At 47.4% G+C, this 24,051-nt stretch overlaps 1 protein-coding gene and 1 long non-coding RNA gene across 3 annotated transcripts; one reads left to right on the plus strand and one right to left on the minus strand.

Moving 5' to 3' along the window:
• Window positions 1–1,752: 1,752 nt before the first annotated feature.
• LOC113901256 lies at window positions 1,753–22,669 on the plus strand. Of its 2 annotated transcripts, XR_003513376.1 has the most exons (5): window positions 1,753–2,177; window positions 10,776–11,291; window positions 12,848–13,014; window positions 19,472–22,215; window positions 22,627–22,669. It is a non-coding gene; the product is annotated as an uncharacterized LOC113901256 (long non-coding RNA). The 2 variants fall into 2 exon arrangements; XR_003513377.1 differs by lacking the exon at window positions 22,627–22,669 and having other exon boundaries at window positions 1,762–2,177; window positions 22,088–22,380.
• Window positions 2,289–18,276, minus strand: LOC113901255 (sulfotransferase 1C1). The gene is made up of 7 exons (XM_027555436.1): window positions 17,366–18,276; window positions 14,440–14,568; window positions 12,829–12,926; window positions 6,661–6,787; window positions 4,773–4,867; window positions 3,210–3,390; window positions 2,289–2,974 (listed from the first exon to the last, which is right to left on the minus strand). Exons 1-7 carry the CDS (start codon window positions 17,535–17,537, stop codon window positions 2,862–2,864), a joined length of 915 nt encoding a protein of 304 aa, XP_027411237.1. The 5' UTR covers window positions 17,538–18,276; the 3' UTR covers window positions 2,289–2,861.
• Window positions 22,670–24,051: the final 1,382 nt, after the last annotated feature.

A 24,051-nucleotide genomic window follows, 5' to 3' on the forward strand; every position in this document is an offset into this window, starting at 1 on the left:
CTTTGCTTCTATCACCAGTCACATCCACAGCAGGGTATTCTTTTTGCTTTGGCTCCATCCCTTCATTCTTTCTGGAGTTATTTCTCCACTGATCTCCAGTAGCATATTGGGCACCTACTGACCTGGGGAGTTTCTCTTTCAGTATCCTATCATTTTGCCTTTTCATACTGTTCATGGGGTTCTCAAGGCAAGAATATTGAAGTGGTTTGCCATTCTCTTCTCCAGTGGACCACATTCTGTCAGATCTCTCCACCATGACCCGCCCGTCTTGAGTTGCCCCACAGGCATGGCTTAGTTTCATTGAGTTAGACAAGGCTGTGGTCCTAGTGTGATTAGATTGACTAGTTTTCTGTGAGTATGGTTTCAGTGTGTTTGCCCTCGGATGCCCTCTTGCAACAGCTACCGTCTTACTTGGGTTCCTCTTACCTTGGGCGTGGGGTATCTGTTCACGGCTGCTCCAGCAAAGCGCAGCCATTGCTCCTTACCTTGGACGAGGGGTATCTCCTCACTGCTGCCCTTCCTGACCTTCAACGTGGGACAGCTCCTCTAGGCCCTCCTGGGCCCACGCAGCCAGGTGCATGGTCACTCGCTCAGTCGTGTCTGACTCTTTGGACTGTAGCTCCTCTGTCCAGGGGATTCTTCAGGCAAGAATACTGGAGTGGGTTGCTGTACCCTCCCCCAGGGATCAAACCTGTGCCTCTTGTGTCTCCTGCATTGGCAGATGGGTTCTTTACTAAATAAATAAGTAGCACCACTTGAGAAGCCCCATTAATCAACTCCAATATAAAATAAAAAAGTAAGCAAAATAAATGTTTGGTGGAATTCACCTGTGGAGAATAGAAAAGCAAATGCCTGGGGACTAGTTGACGGTGGTACCTGCTCTCCCTGCTGACAGCTGACACACTGGTCACGATTTCCAGAAACAATGCTGACGTCCAAGACCTCTCATTGGAAGTGGACAGCCTTCCTGTGTGAAGATTGTTCAGATTGCTTCATGATTTCAAAGTGGTTTTTTCAATTTTAGATCCATGTAGAGAAAACTGTTTTCCCAGGTGGCTCATTGGTAAAGAACCTGCCCTCCAATACAGGAGACACAGAACATGGGGGTTCAAACCCTGCGTTGGGAAGATCCCCTGGAGGAGGGCATGAAACCCAGTCCAATATTCTTACCTGGAAAATCCCATGGAGAGAGGAGTCTGGTGGAGTGTAGTCCATGGGGTTGCAAAGAGTCGGACATGACTGAGAAACTAACACTTTCACGGACATAACTGCATACCAACCTGAATGCCCCAGAGCTGTTTATAAAGGAACATCTTCAGAAAACTACACATGCTTCTGGGGGTTGAGGGGCTCAGCAAACCCCAGTGTGAATTCTCATGGCATGGGGGCATTCACCTCTGTCTTCTCTAGGTGCTGTATCTCAGTCCCTCGGCTCAGACCTCACCCAGGTCTGTGCCCGTCCTCCCCATCACAGAAGGGCTTGTGCCCTGAGTAGGGGACGTGCTATCCTGAGACCCCCACCAGCTGGGCCCCCTCCCTCTGCCCCACGGGGAGTGGGTTCCCCGTGGTTCCACCCAAGAGGCCATGTGTTGGGGAGCAGGCACACACACACACACACACAGGATTATCTGTCCTGTGGTTAATGATTTGCAAGCTTGCTTAGAAGGTGAAAGAGCACAGGCTGCTGACTGAGGTCCTTGGAGGAGGAGGTGGCACCTGACATGAAAGCGGCACGCCTACAGAGGGAAACTTCCCAACTTTCTTTCTTTTCTTTACTTGTTTTTTTGACACATCTATTTAAAACATTTTTTTTATTAAGGTCTAGTTGATTTGCAATGTTGGGTTAGTTTCAGGCACACAACAAAGGGAATATGTCCACTCTTTTTAGATTATGTTCCCATATAGGCTATTACAGAGTATTGAGTAGAGCTCCCTGAGCTGTAGAGGAGGTTCTCATTAGTTATCTATTTCCTGACTCTCTTTTAAAACAAAGCACTGACCTTAGTACAACCTGTGTGAATGAGGGTGGACGCTTCCTTGAGCAGGCTTTAACAAGGAGAATCAGGACATATGAAACTAAAAGACTCAGCCTTCCTGAAAATTCTAAGAGCATCTGTCTACAAGGAATAACACGGTGCTGATTCCTCCAGAGACAGGACAGTCACCTTGTCCTGGAGGTAGGTGCCCATGGTGCTGGCTGTTCTCTTCTATTTCATTTCTCTTGGGCTAAGTCAGGGCTTCTTTCCTCTCTCCAAGAAGTCTACCTGGAATTTATCAATAAAGCCTCCCTGGTTTTCTGGCCTATATTTGCTCTGAGATCCTTATGGTTTGGTCCCTGGACTTGGGACCATCTGTGTCTCAGTCTGAGCCTCAGACCCCACTCCTCGCACCCCTCTAGGCCCTGAGCCTCGAGGCCTGGAGTCTCTGTGAGTGAGGCCCTCTCAGGCTCTCGCTCTGGACCTCAGGGGATAAGACCTGATCCCTCTCATGTTCTCCAGGGCCCACTCCTCATCTCTTTGCATCTCTCTTGTGTTGAAGCTCTGGGCTGGCCCTTTTTTCTCTTTCCTCCAGCCTTGACCCTGGGAGGCTCACCAGGTGCTGTGATTTAATGTTGGGATTAAGTCGTGCATTTACTTTGCTCCAGCTCCTTACATGGCTGAGCCTCTGTGAACCACCGAGCAATTTAACTTAAAACTTCTTTCTACTCAGCGTTTGATTGTATTTTGTGTATCTTGGGACATGGGATCTGCAGACAGCATGCAAAGGTCAGGACGAAAGGGAGGGAATCATTGTTTTCAGCATCCTGATGGTGAGGCTCACATGTCTAAAGTCAGTGAGGAGGCCTTGCTGGGTCCTGAAACTCAGAGGGCCGTGCGGAATGTCAGGGTGCTCCCAGCCATCTTCCTCTCGTAGTCCTTGTCAAAATCCTCATTCTGAGCCACCGTGAAGTAGTTCTTCCAGTCCCCAGGCATTCCTGCAAGGAGGCGAAACCTCAGTGAGTCTGGGGAGGGGGTTGGGTGAGGATGCACCCAGGGGCTGGCACAGGGCGGATTATGGGGTCTGCTCCTCAGACACTGTTGGGAGTGTTGCCAACAGCACAAGTGCGGGAGCCGGAAGCATGACTGGGAAACAGAAAGGGGCTGGAGTCCTGTCCAACCTCTGAGCCTGTGGCCTCCCTCGCTCCCTCTCTCCATCCCTCCCTTGTGTACCTCGCCTCATGAAGGGGGAGATGGAGTGGTCCATGATGCTGGTGGGCAGCGTGGTATAGTTGGCCATCGGGTTCTCCTTCATGACCTCAAAGGACGTGTGATGGATGATTTTGTCCAGAACTTCCTCTGACACCTCTTTCTCCAGAAACTTCAGGATCTTCCGAATTTCCCGCCTTGGATCCTGTATGTGGAACAGTCACAAAAAGTCAAGTAGTTGGGGGTTTTCCACGAAGGGGTGATGTTCTGTTAGGCAAACTGTTTGGGGAGGGACGACTTAAGAGAGCAGCTCAATTATAGTCGATGTGTCTTCCTTGGGGGAATGACTGTGGATGGCGCTGGACGGTCTTGGGAAGGAAGGACATAGACATGAGGGCTCTCCTAGCCCCAGGGAGGCTGACCGAGAAGGAGGGGAGAGAAACATGGGCACAGCCCTGTGACACCCATCCGGAAACGTCCTGCCTGCGTGCACACATGCAGGGTGAGCACGGGCTTCAGGGCAGGGAGTGTGTCCCCTGGAGGAAGAAACACAGAGGGACAGAAAGAGGGGAGTGACTCTAGGACCAGAGATGGCACAGCGTCTGCAAGTTAAACACAAGGTCTGTCAGAGGCTGAATTAGGGGACCTCACACTGACCCAGGAACGAAAGCCCTTGTGGCCTGTTCTTTCTAATCACAGACATGCAGAGGAAGGACCTTTGGAGTCTGACTAGATTCCAGAGAACCTCTCAGCAAGGGCCCAGGGGTGGTTTTGTAATTCTAGGGCACTGATCCCTGGGTGCGAGAGTGACCGGGTGATGCCCTTGACACTCGATGAGTGGAACCACATGGGACCAGGCCTGCCAGCATGTGTGTGGACTAAACTTCAGTGTGTGGAGTGGGTTTGGAGTGTGGATGCCAGGAGCTTTACAAGTCATCTTCTAAATCTTCCTGGTAATATCCTGAGGCACAAAAAGAGCTGATTTGCATTTTGTAGGTGAAGAAACATGGTTCGTAAGTGGCAGGATTAATCAAATTGTAAAAGTGCGTGAGACTTCCTAAGTGGAGGATCATCTGAAAATTGTGATCAGAAACAAAGTTGGAAGATTTTTTAGGAAAAAATGTATGACATTTTGATTTCACTTATTAGTATGAATATGACTTAGTATGAATAGTATTATATGACTTAGTATGAATAGAATGCTAGATTTCTAAGTAAAAAACAGAGATGCAATGAGCAACAGAGGGATAGCACAGGGAACTGTAGTCAATATCTTGTCATAACCTATAATGGCAGATAATCTGAAAATAATATATGTGTATATGTATAACTGAATCACCTTGCTGTGCACTTGGAACAGTGTCAACTCTACTTCAATAAAATAAATATATTAAGGAAAAAATAAAGATTGGAGAAAGAAAAAAGAAAACAAGAGAGAAAAAAAGAAAAAGTAGTTGCATCATTTGAGGATAAAGCTGAGTTGGACAGGGCACCAGGGAGAGAGGCCTGGTGTGGTCAGTAGGTGTGACTATAGTTTGATCCCCTCAAGGACACGGCTGGAAGCGGCGGTGGTCGCATGGCCCTCACCTCCTTCATGTCCTCGTAGAAGAGGTAGAGGATGCGATGTTGGTCCTTGGCGTGCCACCAGCCCTTCACGTGGTCGTACCAGGAGCCCCACAGCACTGACGGGAGGGAGACAGAAGTGGGTGTCAGTATTAACCTGAAGCTTCTGAAATAAGCACTGGCGTCTCAAATAAAAGAGGACATTTGAAAAACACAACTAGAATTCTTATTTGCAGAGACAGGGATTTTTTTTTATATGTGTATATATATTTCGTGTAGTCAAGGCTATGGTTTTCCCTGTGGTCATGTATGGATTTCAGAGTTGGACTGTGAAGAAAGCTGAGCACCAAAGAATTGATGCTTTTGAACTGCGGTGTTGGAGAAGACTCTTGAGAGTCCCTTGGACTGCAAGGAGATCCAAGCAGTGCATTCTGAAGGAGATCAGCCCTGGGATTTCTTTGGAAGGAATGATGCTAAAGCTGAAACTCCAGTACTTTGGCCACCTCATGCGAAGTGTTGACTCATTGGAAAGACTCTGATGCTGGGAGGGATTGGGGGCAAGAGGAGAAGGGGACGACAGAGGATGAAATGGCTGGATGGCATCACTGACTCAATGGATGTGAGTCTGAGTGAACTCCGGGAGTTGGTGATGGACAGAGAGGCCTGGCGTGCTGTGATTCATGGGGTCGCAAAGAGTCGGACACGACTGAGCGACTGATCTGATCTGATCTGATCTGATATATTTAGGGAGTTGATAAAAAGTACCCTGGATTCTGTGGCTTCTGTTCCCACCCTTGAACTTATTCCCCTATGAGAAACTGTCCCCAGGGCAGGGGGCAGGTCTGTGTTCCCCTTACATCACCGCGTGGGGCCAGACCAGCGTTTTGAGATAAATACTGTTCCCCAACATACTGATTAAGGGAACAAAGGCCCGTATAGTCAAAGCTATGGTTTTTCCAGTAGTCATGTACAGATGTGAGAGTTGGACCATAAGGAAGGCTGAGGGCGAAAGAATTGATGCTTTCTAACTGTGGTGTTGGAGAAGACTGTTGAGAGTCCATTGGACTGCAAAGGGATCAAACCTGTCAATTCTAAATGAAATCAATTCTGAATATTCATTGGAAGGACTGATGCTGAACCTGAAGCTCCAATACTTTGGCCACATGATGCAAAGAGCTGACGCACTGGAAAAGACCCTGACTCTGGGATAGATTTAGGGCAGGAGGAGAAGATGGTGACAGAGGATAAGATGGTTGGATGGCATCACCAGCTGAATGGACATGAATTTGAACAAACTCTGTGGGATGGTGAAGGATAGGGAAGCCTGGTATGCTGCAGTCCATGGGATCGCAAAGAGTCAGACACAACTGAGCAACTGAACAACACAGGCTGACTGTGAAGAGAAGCTGTGAATCCATTCTGAAGAATCCCAGTGACCAGATGTTTGGGCCCCTTTAGTCTCTGTGATGGAGAATGGGGGGAGGGGATGCACAGTGTCCTCCCCTGGCCCCCGAGCCACCCCCACCCTCCTCCCCCTGCGAGGTTGACCCTGTGGTCAGTGTCACTGGATCCTCTGTCTTCTGTGTCCCACCCAGGGCCAGGGGGGTGTGCAGGGTGATTCTTTCCCTGCAGCTCCCTGTGGCCGACTGTCTCCCTAGGAACTGCCTCAGCACCTGGCCACGCCCCTGGATCCTGCATCATCACCTGCGAGTTTGTGACCCTCCACCCACAGTGTTCTAAGTAGCATCTTACTGTGACCTCGGGACAGTGACCCCTGAACAGTAACCCTGTCTGGGCGACACCTGTGTCCTTCCAGAACCTCGAGCAGCCCAGTCGCTCAGCAGAAACCATGCCTCTCTGATATGTGGGAGGGTAAAAACGGAGGCGTGGACCTCAGTTTCCTTTCGCTCACCTTTCCCAGCTTTGAAGGTCTCGACATACTCCTCCCAGGAGCCAGGGTCTGGCACCATCTTATTCATTCTTGAGAAATGGTAATAGGATACCAGGCAGTCCTTGGCATTCCTGGCCACGTAGATGATCTGCAGTCAGCCAAGAAAGGGATGGACACAGAGGAAATAATACAGGAAAGGTCACTGTTCGGGAAGAGCCCGTGTTGTTTGAAGGACTTAGACCGTAGACCTTAGCCTGTGTTGTTAGATGGACCTGGGTTGGGAAGATCCCTTGGAAAAGGGAATGGCTACCCATTCCAGTATTCTTGGGGGCTTCTCTGGTGGCTCAGATGGTAAAGAATCTGCCTGAAATGTGGGAGACTCAGGTTCAGTCCCTGGGTCAGAAACAGCCTCTGGAGAAGGGAATGAATACCCACTCCAGTATTCTTGCCTGGAGACTCCCATGGACAGAAGAGCCTGGGGGCTACAGTCCATAGAGTTGCAAAGAGCTAGACACTGAGCGACTAACACTTTCACTTTCCTCAACCTCAGGTCTTCAGACTGGTACCTCCTGTCAGATCAGTAGCATTAGATCAGAAATAAGGTGCACAAAATGTAATGCGCTTGAATCATCCCCAAACCATCGTCCCCGCTCCCCGCCCTGGTCCGTGGAAAAATTGTCTTCCTCGAAATTGGTCCCTGGTTCCAGAAAGGCTAGGGACTGCTGTCTTGGACCATCCTGTCTGAGTGACTAGACCTGTGCTTTCTGTGACTGTCTCCAGTTTGCCTGGCACAGTTCTGATTACAGCTGTGGTCTTAGCAGGGTCAGGGACAACACACGCTTTCTCTCAGGTGTCCTGCTTAGCATGACAAGTGCTGCAGTCACGCTACCTCTGCTATTTCTGGGACAGGGGAGGCCCCGAGGTGTTACTCAGGTGAGGAGAGGAAGGTCCCGTTGGCTGTCACTGAGCAGGGTGTCTACCCTACTTGTAGGGCAGGGCTGCCTCTGCCTTCTGAGCACCCGAGGAATTGCCTCCTCACAATGACCATCATCCCTGATAAGATTGCGGGATCCCAGTGCAGTGCTACATCTACCACTGGAGCTGCTGGTGACCTGTCCCTTCCTGGGAGAGGCAAAGCTGCTTCTGGGCTTGTCCCACTCCCCTTCCTCCCACCCCCCACCCCGGCTGCCCTGTGCTGTAAAGGCCTTTTTTTTCCAGAAAGGTATTTTGGAAAATTTTGTGACCAAGTCTGCACTGTGAATTGCAGGACAAAGATAGATATGTTTACAATTTTGATAGAGCCACAGATTGCTTGCTTTTTTCTTTTTTCCTTCTGTGTTGAGTGCGTTCTCCATATACTTTGTATATTACCCTTTTATCAGACATAGGATTTTCAAGTATTTCCTCCCACTCAGTTCAGTTCAGTTCAGTCGCTCAGTCGTGTCCAACTCTTTTCGACCCCATGAATCGCAGCACTCCAGGCCTCCCTGCTCATCACCAACTCCTGGAATTCACTCAAACTCATGTCCATTGAGTCAGTGACGCCATCCAGCCATCTCATCCTCTGTTGTCCCCTTCTCCTCCTGCCCCCAATCCCTCCCAGCATCAGGGTCTTTTCCAATGAGTCAACTCTTCGCATGAGCTGGCCAAAGTATTGGAGTTTCAGCTTCACCATCAGTCCTTCCAATGAACACCCAGGACTGATCTCCTTTAGGATGGACTTGTTGGATCTCCTTGCAGTCCAAGGGACTCTCAAGAGTCTTTTCCAACACCACAGTTCAAAAGCATCAATTCTTCGGCGCTCAGCTTTCTTCACAGTCCAACTCTCACATCCATACATAACCACAGGAAAAACCATAGCCTTGACTAGACGGACTTTTGTTGGCAAAGTAATATCTCTGCTTTTGAATATGCTATACAGGTTGGTCATAACTTTCCTTCCAAGGAGTAAGCATCTTTTAATTTCATGGCTGCAATCACCATCTGCAGTGATTTTGGAGCCCAGAAAAATAAAGTCTGACACTGCTTCCACTGTTTCCCCATCTATCTGCCATGAAGTGATGGGACCAGATGCCATGATCTTCGTTTTCTGAATGTTGAGCTTTAAGCCAACTTTTTCACTCTCCACTTTCACTTTCATCAAGAGGCTTTTTAGTTCCTCTTCACTTTGTGCCATAAGGGTGGTGTCATCTGCATATCTGAGGTTATTGATATTTCTCTTGGCAATCTTGATTCTAGCTTGTGCTTCTTCCAGCCCAGCGTTTCTCATGATATACTCTGCATATAAGTTAAATAAACAGGGTGACAATATACAGCCTTGACGTACTCCTTTTCCTATTTAGAACCAGTCTGTTGTTCCATGTCCAGTTCTAACTGTTGCTTCCTGACCTGCATACAAATTTCTCAAGAGGCAGATCAGGTGGTCTGGTATTCCCATCTCTTTCAGAATTTGCCATAGTTTATTGTGATCCACACAGTCAAGGGCTTTGGCATAGTCAATAAAGCAGAAATAGATGTTTTTCTGGAACTCTCTTGCTTTTTCCATGATCCAGCAGATGTTGGCAATTTGATCTCTGGTTCCTCTGCCTTTTCTAAAACCAGCTTGCACATTTGGAAGTTCACAGTTCATGTACTGCTGAAGCCTGGCTTGTAGAATTTTGAGCATTACTTTACTAGTGTGTGAGATGAGTGCAATTGTGCAGTAGTTTGAGCATTCTTTGGCATTGCCTTTCTTTGGGATTGGAATGAAAACTGACCTTTTCCAGGCCTGTGGCCACTGCCGAATTTTCCAAATTTGCTGGCATATTGAGTGCAGCACTTTCACAGCATCATCTTTCAGGATTTGAAACAGCTCAACTGGAATTCCATCACCTCCACTAGCTTTGTTCATAGTGATGCTTTCTATGGCCCACTTGACTTGCATTCCAGGATGTCTGGCTCTAGGTGAGTGATCACACCATTGTGATTATCTGGGTCGTGAAGCTCTTTTTTTGTACAGTTCTTCTGTGTATTCTTGCCACCTCTTCTTAATATCTTCTGCTTCTGTCAGGTCCATACCATTTCTGTCCTTTATTGAGCCCATCTTTGCATGAACTGTTCCCTTGGTATCTCTAATTTTCTTGACGACATCTCTAGTCTTTCCCATTCTGTTGTTTTCTTCTATTTGTTTGCATTGGTAGCTTAGGAAGGCTTTCTTATCTCTTCTTGCTATTCTTTGGAACTCTGCATTCAGATGCTTATATCTTTCCTTTTCTCCTTTGCTTTTCACTTCTCTTCTTTTCACAGCTATTTGTAAGGCCTCCTCAGACAGCCATTTTGCTTTTTGGCATTTCTTTTCCATGGGGATGGTCTTGATCCCTGTCTCCTGTACAATGTCACAAACCTCCTTCCATAGTTCATCAGGCACTCTATCTATCAGATCTAGGCCCTTAAATCTATTTCTCACTTCCACTGTATAATCAGAAGGGATTTGATTTAGGTCATACCTGAATGGTGATCTCTGTCTCCTGTACAATGTCTTTTTCTTACGTTGGTGGTTTCCTTCACTGTGCAGAAGCTTTTTAGTTTGATGTAGTCTCACTTGTTTATTTTTACTTTTTATGTCAAATCCAAGAAAATCATTGTTGAGACTGATATCAAACAGTGTACTACCTGTATTCTTTTCTAGGGATCTTGTGGTTCCAGGTCTTCCATTCAGATCTTTGATCCATCTTGAGTTCATTTTTGTCTGGTGTGAGAGAGTGGTCCCATTTTATTCCTTTGCATGTGGGATCAACTGTCAGATGTAGAAGTAGAGACATAAAGTAGGCAGGGCGCTCTGGGGATGAGCCCATGGATGGTTTCTCAAGCGTGTTCCCTGTGTTGTGCATACTCAGCAGACCAGTCCCCCTGGGTAGGGGGTGGGGGGAGGTGTTTCCATCTGATCAAATTAGCACAGGTCCTGCAGCCTTGGCTCCTCCTGTGAGCCCAGCACTGCAGGAACCCTGCCCTTTGCCTCTTTCCTCCCACTGAACAGCCCTCCAGTGTCCATGAACATTCTCGGAAAACCCAAAGGGATGCCCAGCATCAAGGTCTTAGGATCAAGTAAACACATTTCTCAATGCTTATGTTGGTTATCACTTGTTTTTTTTTTTAAGCAAATAGAAGCTGAGTAATCAGAATCGGGGAAGCTCCAGCTGGATGGGGACCTGCTGAAATGCATCCGGTCTGGAGTCAGATGTCCAAGTGGGAGCAAAGGCCACACACTCACATGTTCTGAGTCTGCAATCCATCTGTGCGAGTCTCTGGCTGCTGCTGTGACAAATTGCCACAGGTGGAGAGCCTTAAAACAGCAAGAAGTTGGCTCTCTTACAGTCTGGAGCTCGGGGTCACTGGATTGGATTCAAGCTGGCTGTGGGGCTGGCTCCAGGGCAGGGGACAAACTTCCCTGCAGTTCCTGGAACCTGAGGCCATCTGTGTGCCTGGGCATGAACTCTGCCCTGGAATCGCCCCCACTTCTGTGTCAGGTGTCACATCCTTCACGTTGTACTTCCACCTTCTCACCTCCTTCCCATCAGGATCCTTGTGACGATGCTCAGGGCTGTCCAGGTAACCATAAGATCTTCGGTCTCAAGATGCTCGATTTAATCACACCTGCCAAGTGCACTCTACAGGTGAGGTGCATTTGCAGGGTCTGGGAGGGGCTGGGATGCAGGTGTCTTTGGGGAACTCCATTTAGCTCCCTGCCCCATCATAATGGGAAAAGCTTGGACTAATCTCGCCCGCACTTTCTCCTACTCAAACAATCCACAGTTCTCAGCAGATAAAAGAATGTGCTGTCATGGAGACTGTGACATTTTAGAAGGCCTGGTTTCAAAAAGAAGCTGTTAATCTGATGACAAAATACATGTTAGCGTGTCTTCTGACTTTGAGTCTAAAAACATCATTTGGAAATAATATTCGTTCTAGAGCACTGAAATTACGTTAACTCTCTGTAGGAATAAATCAAGATGTTTTCGAAGTCATGGTGATCTGGGTGTAATCTCAGGGCAGCAAATAAGGTGATAGCATTTGATATATGGAAACCTATGGCACCTCTGATGGGAGATGGATGAGATGAGGTGATGGAGCACCACGGAAACCAGAGCAGAGAAACTCAAAAGCAGCCACTCACATTGCATCTCTGAGCTTTGCGCTAAGTAGAGAGTGTTTTGGCTAAACAGCCTTGACTGTGTAGCTCCCCTGGAAAGGGCTCAGCCCAGAGCATGGAAGGGTCTGTGGTTGGGTCTGCAAAGTAGCCTGCCCACAGAGAGATGGACAGTCCAGCCGAGACAAGCATTTGAGTCTGCAAATGTTTGTTACACTTTTCTTTGCAAATCTCTTAGCTGATATTTGGGGTATATTCTGTATTTCATTCGGAGAAGGCAATGGCACCCCACTCCAGTACTCTTGCATGGAAAATCCCATGGATGGAGAAGCCTGATTTTCAGACTCACTGATGAAGCTGACATCAGAAACAAAACAAAACACTAGTACATTCAGTGTACACTGCATTTATAGGATCTCAATTTGCTAAAACAAAAATTTAAAAATAGAGGACAGAGGCATGGCTCTTGCTGGGAGCTTATCCATGACGGAGATGATTTCTAGACACCACATGTGGTCCTGGGCCCCCCACCCTCTGGGGTCTCCCTCTTCCCTCACAGGTTTTCCCTAAATAAACCCCCTTCACATCTTACTCAGCCCTGGCTTGGCTCCTGGAGGATTCACACTGATATGACTGCCTCCCCAGGAAGCAGGGGCCCTGCCTCGTTGCTCACTGTCTGTGAACGTGGCTCAGCTGATGGTTGATGAGGATGGCGCTGCTTGGAGTCTAGTCTACTGGTACCCAGAAGGAATATTCTGGGAGAAAGATGGATCCAGGCTGGAGTGGTGGGTACAGGGAGGGGTCTCAGCTCACTGCCCAACTGGAACCTGCACCGGGCACCTATCTTTTGAGGTCCAGGGTTGTTTCCTCTTAGATGGAGACAGTCTGAGTATCTGGATCAAGCTTAGCTGTCCTTGGAGAAGGAAACGGCAACCCACTCCAGTATTCATGCCTGGAAAATCCCATAGACGGAGGAGCCTGGTGGGCTACAATCCATGGGGTCACAAAGAGTCGGACACGACTGAGCGACTTCTGTTTGTGTGTGTGTGTGTAGCTGTCCTTACCTTTGCGTTCTCTTTCCAGAAGGAAGGGGGGAGCATCTGAACAGGCAGGTGCGTCTTCAGAGTCCTCGGAGAAGGCATCTTGTTGGCGAGATCCAGACCTGCAACAAGGGCACTGCTCAACTAACACTTCTCATCCATATTTCCGTTGTTTTGCCAGCATCTGGAGCCACACTCACCACGTGCCAGGTACCCTCCACCCGACTCCACATTGCAAATTACATCCTAGGCTGGTGGCCCGCCCAGTGTCATCAAGTTATATGTTTTCATATAAAGCTACAGTACAGTCATCAAACAGTGTGGTATTGGCACAAAGAGAGACACGTAATGGAAAAGAGCAGAACAGAAAATCCAGAATGCATCCATATGCGTGTGTGTGTTAGTCATTTAGTCGTCTCATTCTTTTGCGACCCCTGCCAGGCTCCTCTGTCCATGAAATTCTCCAGGCAAGAATAGTGGAGTGGGTTGTCATACCCTTCTCCAGCAGATCTTCCCAACCCAGAGATCGATACCAGGTCTCCTGCATTGCAGGTAGATACTTTATCACGTGAGCCACCAGGGAAGCCCATACATAGAAGGTAAAATTCAAGTTTTGTGAAGGGGCCAAGGCAATTCGATGTGAGAAAAGATAATTTTTTTGCCTGATGGTGCTGGAATAACTGGCTCAATCAATCATGGGTTTTCAACAGGCAGTATTTTTAGAAATGAGGGATGATTAGAGTTTGAGAGGTTTAATAATGTGCTCAAGGTTGTCCAGATAAGAATCCAAATCAGAACTCTTTGAGTCCAAAGTCTCTGTCTTTTCACCATCAGGTTGGGTCCTATTGCAAAGCTACTCTTTGCTGCTATTTACTCTATAAAAGCAATCCCTTACAGACTTATGGACACAGCGAGGGAAGGAGAGGATGGGACGAAGTGAGAGAGCACTGACATGTATACATGACCATATGTGAAATAGATAGCTAGTGGGAAGCTGCTGTTTAGCACAGGGAACTCAGCTCCAGGCTCCATGATTACCTAGAGGGGTGGGATATAGGGCTGGGAGACAGGTTCAAGAAGGAGGGGACATATGTATACATATAGCTGATTCAGGCTGATGTATGGCAGAAACCAACACAATATTGTAAAGCAATTATGCTCCAATTAGAAGAAAAATCTAAAAAAACACACCCTCTGTTCCTAACTGGTTGCCAGCTCTTCAAGTGTGCACTCTCCTACATTTCTTAGTATCTTTGGTGTGAAGCACACCATTTGTTGATATTAATAACAGAGGGACTATGTATAATTTAACTTGGATCCCTGGCAGACAGGTCAGAATTGTAACACAGCAGAAGCCAGTCCTCCCGGAGTGGGCAGACCTGACCCAGGGGTGAGGTTCCTGGTCACTGGAGGCCAGCTGTCCTCAACCCTGCCTCCCCTGTGTGGAATGTTCCTGCCTAGTCTTGAGTCCTTGAGAAATCGCAGGAGATGTGCTGTCTGAAGCCACCCAGTCCGTATCTCAGCAGAGGGACTGAGGGGTCTTTTCTCACAGCTGACGGAGGTATGTTGACCTAAACCATCCTCAGACTCCTTCCCAGCAGAGGCCACAGCCCCACAGGCCCAGGCAGCACATACCTGAGCTGAGGGGCGGGGGAAGCGCCCACTCGATGAAAGGGTGCCGGTCAAAGGTGTTGGCCCGCTGGCACTTCTGCAGATCCCCGTCGTTCTGGATCATGTCCACGATCTCCTGGGTCCAGGTGGTGCCTGGAAGGGTTACTTAACCTCAGTTCTGCCTGCTCTCTGGGCAACTCCATTCTTCGTCAATTATTCCCATATTCAGTAAAACCTACCTCTGCTTACGCTGAGCACCTGCGTGACCCCCACGATGGATGGGCCTCTGCTCTGAGCCCCTGTCCCCACTGCCAAGGTCTCCCCCACACCTGCCTTCTTGTGAGACTGAGAGCTCCACTGAGTAGGGGCTGGCCTTTTGTCCCTTTGTCCCTCAGACCTCATACCTGGCATAGGGTTTTGAACCTAAAAAGTGTAACCTGAGAGAAAGAATATTGACTCAAAGGAATGTCAGGAGATACAAAGTTGAGGCAGATACTGTCCATACTCCAACAAGCTTCCAGTCTTGTTGGAGGAGATACCATACACCGAAGACTGCTTCTTGCCTAGTTAATATCCATTCTCCCCATCTTTCTCAAGTTAATAGATGCTTAATTTTTAGCAAAGCATATAGCTAAAGGCTGGACTGCCCAGATGGTTTTAGTGGTAAAGAACCTGCCTTCCAATGCAGGAGACTCAAGAGACGTGGGTTTGATCCCTGGGTTGGGAAGATCCCCTGGTGCAGGGCATGGCAACCCACTCCAGTATTCTTGCCTGGAAAATCCCATGGACAGAGGAGCTGACGGGCTATAGTCCATGGGGTCACAAAGAGTTGGACATGACTGAAACCACTTAGCATGCATGCAAGCACATAGCCAAAGGCTGTATAAAAAGATTATTTTCTCAATCTTTCTTACTGCTAAAGGTGGCCATGCCATTACATTTTGGGAAGCTGTCTTTAAAGGGCAGGAACATGACCTCATTCCCTTCTTCCTGCCTCCGTGTTGCTGTTTGGAACATGCATGTGATAGCTGGATCTCTAGCAGTCATATTGGACTATGAAACCAAAAGCTAAGCCTATAGATGGTGGAGCAGAAAGTTCAAAGACCCAGGGTTTCTAAGGATCAGCACAGCCGCCATTTTAGCCCTGGACTTTTAACCTCCAGAGTGCTTTTACTTTTGAGTTTCCTGATACATATAGCCAAACTGAATCCTAACGGATGCAGACGTGTGGGTGGGCAAAGAGCTAGCCCATGTGCCCTACCCACCACATGTCCATTTTCCTTTTCACATCAAAGGCATTTATTGCCCCTGACTCTTAGCTAAGCCTGGCGCTCACTGATACATAAGACAATACACAGATAACTGAGAGGTCTCCAGTAAGAGCCATGAAGACCGTACAAAGGGCCCTGGGAGTTTAGAGGAGGAGTGGAGCCCACTCTGGATGGATAGGTGGGCTCAGCTGAGCTGGTCTTTTGGAGAGAAACAGTCAGAGGGGGAGGAGAGCGTCCACTTGTGTTAATAAGCCAGGGCATCCAAGGGAGGAAACCTCAGAGCTAGGGTTAAGGTGGGCATATTCACATGCTAGAAAGCTTAAGCAGGGGATGGGGGATGGGGTGTGGGTGTAGGGAGGATTGAGAGGCTGTGGGGGAGGTGGGAGAACACAGCTACAGAGAGAGTTCTGGGAGAGTCTGGGGGGTTGACTGCATAATTTCCAAGGTGAAGGAAGAGCAAATTTCTGCTCTGAGGTGCAGTGCCAATTTGCATTCAGATCTGAGCAAGAGACATGCAAACCAGACAAAGATGATTTTTGAGAAACTGAGAGCTTCCAATAGGAGTAAGCAGGAGCCACTCCCCACTCCTGGCCCCCAACCCCACCCTCTCCCCACCATCTAGTTTTCTGAGCAGGCCTGGTTGGCAGTGCTGTGTGGTAGGAGCAGTGTGAGGCTAGGGAAGGCATCCTGAGCTACGGAGGAGAGACACGCATGGTGACATGGCCAGTTAGGAACCATGGGGCAGGGGCACCCCCTGCAGTCTTCCTGGTTCTGAGCATCTCGGACTCCTCTTGCAGCGTCTACTGGCCACCGAGAGACACTCCCAGGCTGGCTACAGCTGAAAAATTTTCTGCCTTCCTTGGCCCTACTGCTTGAACGATACATACATAACTGAGGGGGTTCCATCTCACACTCCATCCAGCCCTCCGGGTTCTGAGGTCTCTGCTCCTCTAGCTGCAGAGCCTGGCCTCTCTGCTTCTTCCCTTCTGGTTCTCCCCACAAGCTTCTCTCCCTTTTGTAGGATTCTGTAAGTGTCACCCCACGCCTACCTCCCCCGCCACCCCCGCCGCCTCCTCACTCCCCATTCCTTCCCTCTGTATGCATGCAGGTTTGGACTAACACCATTTGCGCTTTTCCCATTGGGCAAAACGCTCAGTTCCAGCTCCATCCCCACGTGCAGGAGAGCCTGGGGAGGACAGGCTTCCCCTAGGAGCTTCCTGCTGTTCCTAAGACTCGGCGCTTTCATGTGATTCTGTGGGAGGCTGGCCTTTTCTTCCTCTATCAGGGACCGAAATAAAAAGGAGGCTCGTGGACTCTGGGGGTTTGGGGTGCATCAATAAGAGTGGTTTTCATTTTTTCAGGAACTGTGTGCTAAGTCACTTTAGTTGTGTCCAACTCTGCAACCCCTCGATTGTAGCCCCCCAGGCTCTTCTGTCCATGGGATTCTCCAGGCAAGAATACTGAAGTGGGGTGCCCTGCCCTCCAGGGGATATTCCTGACCCAGGTATTGGACCCACATCTCCTTTGTCTCCTGCATTGGCAGGTGGGTTCTTTACCACTAGTGCCACCTGGGAAGCCAGCATCTGACCCTGGTGAAAACCTGCAATTTTAAAATCTGAGGAACCTCCAGGCATCCCGGCTCTGCTGAAGGCCCCCCACCTCAACTTTCTTCAAGCTACCTGCTTTTGCGTAGGTTGCAATGAGAAGGTCATCAGGCTTGGCTTGGAAATTCCAGATTTTGTCCCAGTTATCGCTTATCATCTTGGTCATGAGAATTCCGTTCACTTCCTTGGTTTCTGGTTGCAGGTATTTCTCCTCCAGGTGGAGATCTTTCATCTCCTCCAAAGACATCTTTGTCGGTGAGACTATTTCACTGGTATATAAAAGAAAGGGGTGGTTATGTCATTTCTAAAGCTTTGAACAGTCATTCCTTTTTTTAAATTTAAGATTCTCTGAGAAACTTAGGAGAGATGTGTTGGAAATTCATTATTATGTTTAATGTTAACCTAAGAAGTGAGAGAAGTAAAAACTGTGGGACCTTGAGCATTTTAAATAACTTTATTATTTAAAATGTATAAATTGGAAAGAACAGAATGTTTTATTTAAAGCTGATTCTTCACATCTTCCCCCAAATATAAAGCAGACAATCTTCTTCATTAGGAAGAAATTAGAAAATTTTTAAAAATAATTTTCAAAAGATGGTTGCAGGCAACAGACTATCAAACAGTATTGTGTGATTCTGTTTCCATACGTGCTATCTTTCTGCTACTCTGTGCCCCATGACCTTGGGATGTCTACCATGGAAAAATCTGACTTGCTAAAGAATAATGTCAATTTTCTGAGTTCAAATGGATTCCTAATTTTTTCAGTCTATTTACAAGTAGAAGCTATTTTTTGAATGACAGTATCCATTAGCATATTTTGTTGTTTTGTTTTTCTGCCAATATTTTTATTTTTATCTTGCTCATTTTTTCCATTTACACCCAGCTGGATTTGGTGGACAACAGGCATAGCCAGTATCGAATATTCTGTCTTAAAATATAATGATTGTTAGAGAAAAAAAGACAAGCCACAGGCTTAGGAAGAATATGTGCAGAAGGCATATCTGATAAAGTTCTGTTATCCAAACTATGCAGGGAACTCCTAAAACACAACAGAAAGAAAACAAACAACATGATCAAAAAGTGGGCAAAAGAGCTAAACCACACCCCACCAAAGATACAGATGACGCGTGAGCATGTGTTGAAAGCTTGTGTCCATACAGAACCTGAACACAGACATCCATGGCACTTTATTCACAAGTGCTCAAACCTGGAATCCAAGCCCTTATAGGGAAGGGATAAAAAGCCATGGTGCATTCACACAATGGACTGTTACTCAGCACCAAAAAGAAATGAACTGTCAAGCCATGAAAGGACATGGAGGAAGCTTCAATGAGTATACCAAGCAAAACAAGCCAGTCTGAGAAGTGTTAGTCACTCGGTCGTGTCCGACTCTTTGTGACCCCATAGTCTGTAGCCTGCCAGTCTCCTCTGTCTGTGGGATTTTTCCAGGCAAGAATAGGTTGCCATTCCCTTCTTCAGGGGATCTTCCTGACCCTGGGATTGAACCCACATCTCTTGGACTGGCAGGCAGGTTCTTTACCACTGAGCCATGCGGGCAGCCAGTATGTATGGGTATATTGTCCCCTTACTGATGGACCCACATGGCTCTTAGGTAGTGTTGCCAGGTATACATTTTGCTCTCCTTTTATTGTCAACCTAATTATCCCATTGTTTTCTGGCCTCTTTCTGTTATTGAGAATTTTGCTCTCAGTTCTTTAAGTAGAATGTCTTTCTTCTCTAGTTTTAAAAACAGTATTTTCTCTTTGTTTATCTAGGCTGGTGTAAGTTTTTATTTACCTTTCTTGGAACTTGCACTTTTGGTTTCAGGATCACGAGTGTCATCGATTTGGAACACTCGCAGCCCTTCTTCCTCTTCTCTCTGTTCTTTCCTTGGAACTCCAGCCAGCTCTGTGTCTGACCTTCAGTTTCTGTCCTCAAATCTCCTAGCCTTTACTCGCTCTGTCTTTGGCTATAGTCAATGTCATTCTTTTCAGCCTGCCTCTGTTGTATGAATTGTATTGAATCTGTTACTTAACTCGTTCTTAGTTTCAATTATTGTCATTATTTTTTACTCGTAGATATTTTGTCTGTTTCTTATTTCCCACGGGTTATGACTTCATTCTTACACATCTTAGTGGACTATTGCATGTTGCTGGCGTTTCTGACTTCAGTACTTTGCAGGTGGGACTCAGCCAGCTCTGCTCCATGTGCGCTTTCCCCAAGTGCCGTGTAGTTTCTCATCCTGCGCCCATGACCGGCAGCCCTTTACGCATGGGAGCTCTTTGCTCATTCAGATAGTGGGCTCCTGCCCGGCTCTGTGACTGCGCTGAAGACTCTCAGCTGACCTCTATGAAAAAGGCCTGCTGACAAACGGGGGAGGAGTGATAGAAAAAACCCACCAGTGGATGCGGACCACCCCTGGATAAGCTAGGGGCAGAAACAGGCTCTTCACAGACTCAGAGTCTCACCCCAGAGGTTACAGATGGACAATGTGCCTTCGTGATGGAGTGACATGCAGGCGACACCTGGACCGAGAGCTGTCACCGAGCACATGAGGGGTCATCCTGTCCCCACACCACATGTGGCTGCACATTTAAAGGGCTGCTTGTTATCTGCATCCAGAAATTTCTGCTGTTTCTATTGGGAAGGTTTTCAAGTAATCTGGTTTTGTCAGTAGAACTGGAAGTTCCTTAAGCTCTTATTTTTGGCCTAATGTAAAACTTCTTTATCCTGTAAATTGGCAGAAAAGACCTCCCTGGATATGTTTTAAACTTTGTAAACTTCTCTACTGAGTCAAAAGAGAAAAACATTAACCTAAAAAACACATTCTTTCTGAAATTAAAAGGTAATCTACACATATTCAGTTTAGCAAAAAGCAATTTCAGTGGCATACAGAAATAGCAGAACTTGAGCAAACCTTGCTCTGGAAATCTAGAAATCCAGAAATGAACTAGTTTGAGCTTCTATGGCAGGAGCCCCTTCCCGTTCACCTGGGGCCTCCCGTGCTGGTCTGAGGACTCACACGATGGGAGTCTGACTTGGTTACAGCTGTTAAACCACTGCCTCAGCCTCCTTCTCTCCTGAGGCCTTGGTCAATCCGTCCCCTTGGGCTGAGGCTTGGGGGTCCTGGGACACCCTCCTGCTGGCCATTCTCCCCATCCCCCACAAAGGGCTCTCCTGACCTTCTGTGTCTGCCACTGCCCAGCCCTTTCTTGGCCTGGGGTGTGGGGCCCCTTCCTGAAGCCACAAGCAAAGCTGAGAAGGCCTCTGGTCACCCGGCTCTGTGGACTGCCTGCCTGGGCCCTGAATCTGCCATCAGTTTGTCTGTGTTCTTTTCAAAACACTTCCAGCTAACAGCAGGGACTTGAGTTTGGGCTAAGACCCTGGGCAAAGAGCCTGGCCCAACTTCCTGGGGGATCTGGGCCCACACTGGAAACACATCCGTGTTCCCCGGGGACTTGCTTCAATGGGTGGAGGTGGTGGCCTGGCCCCCTGCAGGGAAGGATAGACCTGGAGTTTTCTCAGGGGATCCCAGGTGAACCCCTAGGAAGGCCTCCTGGGATCCAGGGACAGAAGCTTCAGGAAAGTCTAGGATGAGGGGTGGAAAGTAATTTTCTGCCTCCTATCTTTGAGAAAAATGTTATTTCTGTATGAGCAGGAGCAAGCAGCCAGCATATCCCCCTCCTGGATGCTTGCTCTGTCCTCTTGCAAGGGGGCTGAGCTGATGGGGAAGGACCCCAGGCAGGTGGCTCACCAACCTTGATCTCTGCTCCTGTGTGCTGGCCCCGAGGACTCCCTCTTGCAGGCTCTTCTCCCACCTGCTTCCTGAAGCCCGGACCTGCCAGTGGAGGAGGCTGGGGAGCAGCTCCTCTCTGGTCCTGCCCCTTGGTTCCCTTGAAATAGGACCTGCTTAAGGTGGGTGGGGATGCGGCTTCGCTCAGGGTTCAGGCAGAGGCGAGGAGGTGAGGGAAGTGGCCAGTGGGCACCCTGGTCATCCCCTCTGGTCCGTCTTCCCAGACTACAGCCTGGCCCTTGGTTCCATGGCTGCCTATTTCCTGGTTCCAGCAAGCCATTTGGAATTACAAGGACAAAGAGCAGTGGCTCTGTGGCAGCTGCAGTGGCTTCTCCTGTTCCTGGAGTGACCTCAATAACTGCCTGGACACCTTCCCAATGCACCCAGATGAGTCCTAGGAATTCTTTCAACCTTTTTCCAGCGTATCACCCCCACACTGAAAAGGGTTTGCTAAAACATAGAGCCTGGTGGCCATCCCTGGTCTAGAGTGTACATAGAATTCCGATGGGTTAAAAGTCAAAAGGTTAAGAAAGCAATGGGATTTATTTTGTTTGCTTAGGATTATTTATTTTGTTTGTAAGCAATTTTGATTGCTTAGTAAGTAGATACCATCTACTTACTATTGTTAACCAAGGCTTTTTGCTTCCTTTTGCTAGTTTAATTGAACTACCTGGGTGCTTACACAAAACTGCTGTATAAAATGTTCTTGCAGGAACTTCCCTGGTGGTTCAGTGGCTAAGACTCTGCACATCGAATGCAGGGGGTCCTCAGTTCAATCCCTGGTCAGGGGATGAGATTCCTGCATTCCACAATTAATGCCTGGACAGCCAAATAAATAAATAAATATCTAAAAAATGTCCTTGCAGTCAGACTGCCTGTGCCCTTACACATTTGCTAAAATCTGTTTGTTTTCTTTATTTTTAAGTGCTTTACTTGTATCACTATGATTTAAAAATCCTCCTCTCAGTCCTGCCAGATAGCTGCCATCATTACCTGTTTTACAGGGAAGAAATAAGAATCCTGGAGAGGAACCCACCAGAGCCCAGAATAACTCAGGGGTTTGAATCCAGCTTGTCAAGGTTCAAAACCTCATAGCCACTACTTTGTTCTTCCCACAATGAGGTGTGGGCAGGTAAGTTGCAAGATGCTCGCTTTGAATATACAGAATCAGATCTGTTAGATTTACTGGATCCTCCATATTTCATAGCAATGATTTTAGATTATGAATTTAGATTAGATTATGAATTGGAGGAACCAGAGATCAAATTGCTGTTGGATCATTGAAAAGGCAAGAGAGTTCCAGAAAAACATCTATTTCTGCCTTATTGACTATGCCAAAGCCTTTGTGTGGATCACAATAAACTGTGGAAAATTCTGTAAGAGATGGGAATACCAGATCACCTGACCTGCCTCTTGAGAAATCTGTATGCAGGTCAGAAAGCAATAGTTAGAACTGGACATGGGACAACAGACTGGTTCCAAATAGGAAAAGGAGTACGTCAAGGCTGTATATTGTCACCCTGCTTATTCAACTTCTATGCAGAGTACATCATGAGAAACGCTGGGCTGGGTGAAGCACAAGCTGGAATCAAGATTGCTGGGAGAAATATCAATAACCTCAGATATGCAGATGACACCACCCTTATGGCACAAAGTGAAGAAGAAACAAAGAGCCTCTTGATGAAAGTGAAAGAGGAGAGTGAAAAAGTTGGCTTAAAGCTCAACATTCAGAAAACGAAGATCATGGCATCCGGTCCCATCACTTCATGGCAAATAGATGGGGAAACAGTGTTAGACTTTATTTTTTGGGGGCTCCAAAATCAACGCAGATGGTGATTGCAGCCATGACATAAAAAGATGCTTACTCCTTGGAAGAAAAATTATGACCAACCTAGACAGCATATTAAAAAGCAGAGACATTACTTTGCCAACACAGGCCCCTCTAGTCAAGGCTATGGTTTTTCTAGTACTCACGTTTGGATGTGAGAGTTGGACTATAAAGAAAGCTGAGCGCTGAAGAACTGATGCTTTTGAACTGTGGTATTGGAGAAGACTCTTGAGAGTCCCTTGGACTGCAAGGAGATCCAACCAGTCCATCCTAAAGGAAATCAGTCCTGAATGTTCATGGGAAGGACTGATGTTGCAGCTGAAACTCTAATACTTTGGCCACCTGATGCGAAGAGCTGAGTCATTTGAGAAGACCCTGATGCTGAGAAAGATTGAAGGCAGGAGGAGAAGGGGACAAGAGAGGATGAGATGGTTGGATGGTATCACCGACTCAATGGACATGAGTTTGAGTAAACTCCGGGAGTTGGTGATGGACAGGGAAGCCTGGGGTGCAGCAGTCCATGGGGTCGCAAAGAGTCGGACACGACTGAGTGACTGATAAATTGGATTATGAAATTAGATTAGCAAATTTATAATGGTCCAAATAAGCTATAACATTATTATATGTTAAACTGGTCATCTAAAAAGTGTACCAAGTTACATATGTGTATGTTACTACACCAAGTGTCTCCTTGAGCTTCCCTGGTGGCTCAGATGGTAAAGAATCTGCCTGCAATGCAGGAGACCTGGGTTCGATCCCTGTGTCAGGAAGATCCCCTGGAGAAGGAATGGCTACCCACTCCAGTATTCTTGCCTGGAGAATTCCATGGACAGAGGAGCCTGGCTGGCTACAGTCCATGGCTCGCACAGAGTTGAACACTACTGAGCGATCAATACTTTCACTTTCAAGTGTCTTCCAAAGATGCTTGCTCTAATCTGTAGCATTAAACTTAAAGTTTATGAGGTCTGTTTGTTCTGGAGGAAAAGAGTGAGATGCGAGAAACAGAATATTTCTCTTTACCAGGAATGATAATTTCTGGAATTTTAATTTGGAGTTTCAGTGACACTTAATGTTCATGACCTCTTGAAGAGCATACCCAGAATTTAAATCATGATTATCTGAATGATGTGTGTTTAATTG

Source organism: Bos indicus x Bos taurus, chromosome 11 (genome assembly GCF_003369695.1).
Source record: "Bos indicus x Bos taurus breed Angus x Brahman F1 hybrid chromosome 11, Bos_hybrid_MaternalHap_v2.0, whole genome shotgun sequence".
NCBI classification, from domain to species: Eukaryota; Metazoa; Chordata; class Mammalia; order Artiodactyla; family Bovidae; genus Bos; species Bos indicus x Bos taurus.